The sequence below is a fragment of the Lactuca serriola genome, chromosome 9 (assembly GCF_051521515.1).
Source record: "Lactuca serriola cultivar US96UC23 chromosome 9, Lser_US96UC23_V15, whole genome shotgun sequence".
NCBI lineage: Eukaryota > Viridiplantae > Streptophyta > Magnoliopsida > Asterales > Asteraceae > Lactuca > Lactuca serriola.
This window is the reverse complement of record NC_136416.1, coordinates 4314748-4322050: the sequence shown is the minus strand read 5'-3', so window position 1 is coordinate 4322050 and position 7303 is coordinate 4314748. Positions and strand designations below refer to the sequence as shown.

Here is a 7303-nt window from a genome sequence, read left to right as displayed (position 1 = left end):
CCGGAAGGTTAACAGGGTATGGACCGGAAGGTCAATATGGTATGGACCGGAAGGTCGACGGAGTAGGACCAGAAGGTCTACTCAGATTGTGGGACCGGAAGGCCTCTGTGACACATTGATCGGAAGGTCTCGTAGAGCTATAGCCTCGTGTGGCTTATGTGTTGTATGTAGTATTTTGGGGAACTCACTAAGCATTTATGCTTATAGTGTTATGTGATATGTGTTTCAGGTACTAGCGATGATCGCGGGAAGACACCGACATGATTAGTACACACTGACAGAGGATTTTTGTATTTGAGATTCTGGGATATGTTTTATCGTGATTACATTCGATACAATTGTGTTTTGAAATGATTTATATGAGATATGTTATGGTTGAAAAATGAAAGAAAAATTGTTTTAAATTTTTACGTCGTTACATTCATCTTCTTTCTACTCTCATTCAGCCAAACCAAACTTCAACTCCATCGATGGAGAAGCACAAGTCACTGGTGGATTTGTCATCACTAAGTTGAATCAGATGCAGAATCCCCTCCATCTCCGGTTGTATAAACGAAGGTGATGGTGGCGGAGTGAAGAGGCATTGAATATTGCTAGATTTTTATGTGTAGGGGTTTCCGGCGAGAGGAGGGATGAGAGGAATGTATTTCTGATTAAAGGCCAGATTTCTTTTGGCTGTAGAAGTGGAAGACGAATTGTGTGTGTGTGTATGTGAGAGAGAGAGAGAGAGATAGAGAGGTAGGTAGGTAGGCCCGACTTTATATTTAATAATAATAATTTTAAAAAATGAAAAAAAATGAAAACTAAATTCATTAAGGATATAATAATCTTTTTAGTTTGGACAGAAATCAAGACAACATGTAAACTAATTCAAAAGGAACACGGGTTCAAAAAAATCAAAATTTAGACTAAACACACAAAATAATACTTACAGGACCATTTTTGCAATTTTGTCATAGGACAAATTTACCGTTTTTTACCTGACTAACTTTATAAAGGACATTCTCGTAATTGACAAGGGAGTGTGATATATAAACACCTCTCTACTTCCTCCAAAAACACGCGCCGCAGACCGTAGAGGAGCGTGAGACAAATTCCACGTGCCGGAGAGTTTAAGCCACCACCGTCTGACACTTTTGTTCTATATATACTCCACCACTTCTCTCCCACCACCACAGCCTTCATCGATCTAAATTTCACAAACACAAGAAGGAAAATGGGATCTGAACTGATTTACAGAGGCCACGAACCCCATCCCACTTCAGATCTATACTCTCCAAAGCCTAATAAACCATGGTCCGCCGTGATTCCGCCGATTCGTTACATGCTTCGTGAACAACGTCTCGTCTTCGTGCTCATCGGCATTGCCATATCTACCTTCTTCTTTACCCTTATTCCTTCATCCACCACCTTCTCTTCCCCCACCATCTCCGCCTACACCTCCTACGCAGTTTCCGGATCGGCTCAGTTAATGAACCCTGGAAGACCAGCTTATCGGTTTAATTCAGGTGGGAAGATCCCTTTGGGTTTGAAACGGAAGGGGTTAAGGATTGTGGTGACCGGCGGTGCAGGATTCGTCGGAAGTCATCTCGTTGACCGATTGATTGAACGAGGAGACAGTGTCATAGTCGTTGATAATTTCTTCACTGGAAATAAAGAGAACGTGATGCATCATTTTGGAAACCCTAGGTTTGAGCTCATCCGACACGACGTCGTAGAGCCGTTACTACTGGAAGTCGACCAGATCTATCACCTTGCTTGCCCTGCTTCCCCTGTTCATTACAAATACAACCCCGTGAAAACAATCATATCCTTCCTTAATTAGTTTTATTTGCTCTGTTTTTCTTATTGATTTTGAGTATACAAATCCAGATTCTGTATTTGTGAATCCTTGATTTTGATTTTGGTTGTCACAAGACGAATGTAGTGGGGACATTGAATATGCTTGGACTGGCGAAGAGAGTTGGTGCACGGTTCTTGCTAACGAGCACCAGTGAGGTGTACGGAGATCCTCTGCAACACCCTCAAGTGGAAACCTACTGGGGCAACGTCAATCCAATCGGTGAGTTTTTCTCTCTTTTTTCCCGGGGGAATTCGTGGATTACTTACGGGACTGTTCATCAATGTTGGTTGAAGTTGTTGCGTGTGTCTTGTGAATTTTTATGGAGATTGAAGGGGGAAATCTAGACGAAAGTGGATTATTATATATACTTTATTAGGCGAAAATGGACTAAGATCTAACCATGTGTGTAACAATCAATAACAGGTGTCAGAAGCTGCTATGATGAGGGAAAGCGTACTGCCGAAACACTGACCATGGATTATCACAGAGGTGCTGGCGTCGAGGTTTGTTTTTTTTTTTTTTTTTATCTGTATCATTCATGATTCATATCTTTTCGTCACAGAATTCAATCTATATCAATTTACATACATATTATAGGTTAGGATTGCGAGAATATTCAACACATATGGTCCTCGAATGTGCATTGACGATGGCCGAGTTGTGAGTAACTTCGTTGCTCAGGTGAGTTATCATTTACAAATCATATATCGGACTTGATTTGATTTATATAAATAATAACACGTGAAGTGACGTGATGCAGGCGCTTAGGAAAGAACCGATGACTGTTTATGGAGATGGAAAGCAAACAAGAAGTTTTCAATTCGTTTCCGATTTGGTTAGTAGTATCTTTTCGTTCTTTATGAAATTACTATTACATAAAAAGCTTGATCACCACTACTAATGACAGATTACTGTAAAATTACCTTTTCCCCTTCTGTCGGTAGTCATGGCAAAACCAGACCCCTTACCAATTAAAAGACTTAAGTAGTTAAAAAAAAAAAAAAAAAAAAGTCACCTTTTGTAATTTGGACGTACGCTTGTCTGCAAGGTGGCATGTGGGTTGTTTTCGAAGGTGTGGTGGCCTTGTGCCTCGTGCCATTGCCATGGAGTCATACATATGAATTATTGTACTTGCAGATCCAGTTAGTGTCGGATATCTTTTCCTGTAATTCTGGGTATTGTGTGACCACCCAGCACCACCCCTGTTTAGTCTTTATACATATTGACGAATTAATTTATTGTTATTGTTTTTAGGTGGAGGGTCTAATGCGTTTGATGGAAGGTGAACATGTAGGCCCGTTTAATCTTGGAAATCCCGGTGAATTCACCATGCTTGAACTTGCTCAGGTAAAATTAATTACCGTTTGCAAAAATGAATTCATTATTCTATTAAAGATAGACAAAATTACATAAATGGTCCTCATGGTTGACAAAATCGACCAATTATGGTCCTTATGACGAATTCTTTACACAGATGGTCCCTGTGGTTTTAAAATCTTGCAAAGACAGTCCTTTTGACTAACGGCGTTAACTTTTTCAGTTGAGTCCTATGTGAAATGACATATTTGCCCTTCATGCATAAGGACGCTTTATGTAATATGTTTCTACCACAGGGACCATTTATGTAATTTTCTCTATTATTTATTACTTTTTTATTTATTTTAATTATATATTTAAGGATTTAGATTTGTTTAAATTTATTGTTTAATATATATATATATATATATATATATATATATATATATATATATATATATATATATACATGCTAACATTTTTTAACGTTTTGCTCAAATTATTTTTTCTAATCTTTTTGACATTTTCTTCAAGTAAATTTATTAATGTTTTTTATGTTGACGTTTTATTCGAGTATTATTTATCTATTTTTTTGACAATATGTTCGAATACATTTTTCAACATATAGTATGTTTATATTTGTTAAAGGATTTCACGGCTATTGTAATTATAATTCGTAACTTAATTCACTTTTAATTATGTTTTCATTTTTTTTCTTTTATCAGGTTATATAATTATTATTTTTTAATTCAAATATTTAACTATATAAGGTTGTATAATTATTATTTTTGTAAACTAAATTATTAACATTTTTTTACAAAAAAGTGTAAAATGTTTGTTAAACGTGAATATGATTAATATAGATTAGGTAGACATAGGTTAAGCTGAGACCGCCTCACAACGTTGCCGAGAACGACCAAGTCATTTCACATTGGATTTAAATGTAATTGTTTTGATTGAATTTTTTTTTTGTTTTTAGCAGTGTTGTTAAAAATCACAACGCAAGGGCCTCTAATCGGTCAGGTAGCGCTTAGGGATTAAACTGAGATTAATCGGGACCTAATTGTGATTTTTTATAACACTGCTAAAAACAAAAAAAAAAGAAAAAAAAAACTCGAAATAATTACATTTAAATCCAATGTGAAATGACCTAGACATTCTTGGCAACATTTTGAGGCGGTTTCAGCGTAGCCTATGTCTACCTAATCTATATTAATCATATTCACGTTTAACAAACATTTTACACTTTTTTTATAAAAAATGTTAATAAATTATCTTACAAAAATAATAATTATATAACCTTATATAGTTAAATATTTGAATTAAAAAATAATAATTATATAACCTGATAAAAGAAAAAAAATGAAAACATAATTAAAAGTGAATTAAGTTACGAATTATAATTACAATAGTCGTGAAATCCTTTAACAAATATAAACATACTATATGTTGAAAAATGTATTCAAACATAACGTCAAAAAAATAAATAAATAAATAAATAATATTCGAATAAAACGTCAACATAAAAAACATTAATAAATTTATTTGAAGAAAATGTCAAAAAGATTAGAAAAAATAATTTGAGCAAAACGTTAAAAAATATTAGCATGTATATATATATATATATATATATATATATATATATATATATATACATATATATATATATATATATATATATATATATATATACATATTAAACAATAAATTTAAACAAATCTAAATCCTTAAATATATAATTAAAATAAATAAAAAAATAATAAATAATAGAGAAAATTACATAAATGGTCCCTGTGGTAGAAACATATTACATAAAGCGTCCTTATGCATGAAGGGCAAATATGTCATTTCACATAGGACTTAACTGAAAAAGTTAACGCCGTTAGTCAAAAGGATTGTCTTTGCAAGATTTTGAAACCACAAGGACCATCTGTGTAAAGAATTCGTCATAAGGACCATAATTGGTCGATTTTGTCAACCATGAGGACCATTTATGTAATTTTGTCTTAAAGATATGTTGATGAATATGTTTTGTTTAAACTTTAAACTTGGAATATGGGATGACATGGCATGACAGGTGGTCCAGGAGACGATCGACCCTGATGCAAAAATAGAGTTCAGGCCAAACACGGAGGACGACCCACACAAGAGGAAGCCAGACATCACGAAGGCGAAAGATCTTTTGGGATGGGAGCCAAAAGTGGCACTTCGGAAAGGATTGCCGATGATGGTGTCGGATTTTAGGCAGCGGATATTTGGTGACCATAATAAGGACCAGGCTGCTACTGCTTAAGGCTTAACTCTCAAGGAAGGTATAGACAGACAGACAGACACAGAGAGAAACTTTAATTGGTTCGCTCACAACAGTAGGATAGGTGAGGAACGAGCTCTCGTGAGTGCCCAATATTTGTATTCTTCAGATTTACGTGTATTTTATGTTTTATGGTTTTTCCATTTACTAATATTTTATCTAGACAACAGGGACAGCTTCCACGTTTCATTTATATATTTTCATACATAAAATTGTATTGTTTAGAATTTAACTTTGTATGAAATCTGTTATTGTGTTTTCTTAATAAATATAAATATTAACAGCTTTAAATTATTATATAACAATTCATTATAGGGAAATTAACTAAACTAATTGATAGTTCGATACAAAAAAAAAAAGATTATATTGACAAAACTAACCATTTTCTTTTAATTTTTGGCAAAATTACCAACTTGTCCGGAACTAGGCATTCTGGAGTTTAGTCTGGAATGTCTTTATATTCTTATGTTTTTTTTTTTTTTTGGTAATTTCAATTAATGGTCATTTCTATTATTGATCATTTATATATAATTTTAATGTGTATGTGTTCATGGTTTTATGGTCATTTCTAACTTTATAATCTTTATGATTATAAGATAAACCAACTTATATTTTCCACATTAAACTAAAATCTACTAAAAAAATAAATATTCACAATCTTTCATATATGTTTGTTTTGGTCAAAAATTAACAACCTAATTTTGTAACTAAAGTAACAAGTATGGTGATGTTAATTCTATGATGTTGAAAATTAGAATGCTAAAGGTTTAAAAATAAGTCAAAGATCTTGGTAGTGTCCAAGATCCCGAGAAAAGAAAATGACATTAAGAAAACTATCAAATATAATTGATTCGTTTTGAAGTATAAACACACGTATTTCAAGTAATTGGGACGAAAATAATGTTTAGATAATTTTCAAATGAGTTATATGTGAAAAAGTTTATTAAGTACTCAAAAGAATATCAAGATACCACACGATATCATGATATTTCAATGTGTAAATGTAATGACAATCAAATAAGTGTGCAAAAAGTGTTAAGATCGGTTAAACAATTATAAACAAGTAAAATCAAGATAAGAACACTATGATATACGAGCAAATCCTTTAATCCTTCTGGATCTTCGACATAAAACCTTGAGAGGTGATAAACTCACATGCCTTCAAGTTTATATTAAATCAATAAAAATAGTTACAAGTGCTAGCTGGGCTTAGAGAGAAATTATTTGTGATCAAGTGTCGAAAGAATCAGAGAAAGATGAAAAGTATGTATGTTCGTGTGCATGCAATCAACTAATCTTTTATACATAATGATAATAACTAAAATTCCGAGAATCTTGGGATTCTCCTTGATCTTCATTTGACCCGACTTTCCCGATGGTGTTTAACGTTCCTTTGGTATTGACCACGTGGTATTGACTTATGTTCTTTTTCGTTAGGTATTAAGTATGTGCATAATATTTCACAAGAGAAACGATGACAATCTAAGATACTAATCCAGAATTTTGGGCTTGCCCAAGATGTTAGTTCCAATTTAAGATATAAGAATAGTAAGTTGAAAATTCTACACATAACAATGTTCAAATAATAAAGTGTGCAAATGGAACTCTACTTTTGATGTGTACCCCATTTTATTAGTGTGAATTACCTTCGATATGTGTTCAACAACCCTCAATGCTCATTGATTGACCAATAATTAACCTCTATAGGAACCAAAATAAGAAAACTTCACAATCTCCTTTATTGCCTAACTATTGTGGTACGTCTACAACCTTCATAGGAGTGGTGTGAAACTCTCGAGGGGATTACATCAAAGGATTTGGAACCTAAGTACTTGACAGCCACCAGAAGTTAG

At 33.3% G+C, this 7303-nt stretch overlaps 1 protein-coding gene across 1 annotated transcript; it reads left to right on the top strand.

The window, feature by feature from the left end:
- Positions 1-1216: 1216 nt before the first annotated feature.
- On the top strand, positions 1217-5677 carry AUD1 (NAD(P)-binding Rossmann-fold superfamily protein). The gene is made up of 7 exons (XM_079018575.1): positions 1217-1808; positions 1916-2062; positions 2267-2346; positions 2441-2524; positions 2604-2678; positions 3098-3190; positions 5217-5677. Exons 1-7 carry the CDS (start codon positions 1217-1219, stop codon positions 5430-5432), a joined length of 1287 nt encoding a protein of 428 aa, XP_078874701.1. The 3' UTR covers positions 5433-5677.
- The last annotated feature ends 1626 nt before the right edge of the window (positions 5678-7303 follow it).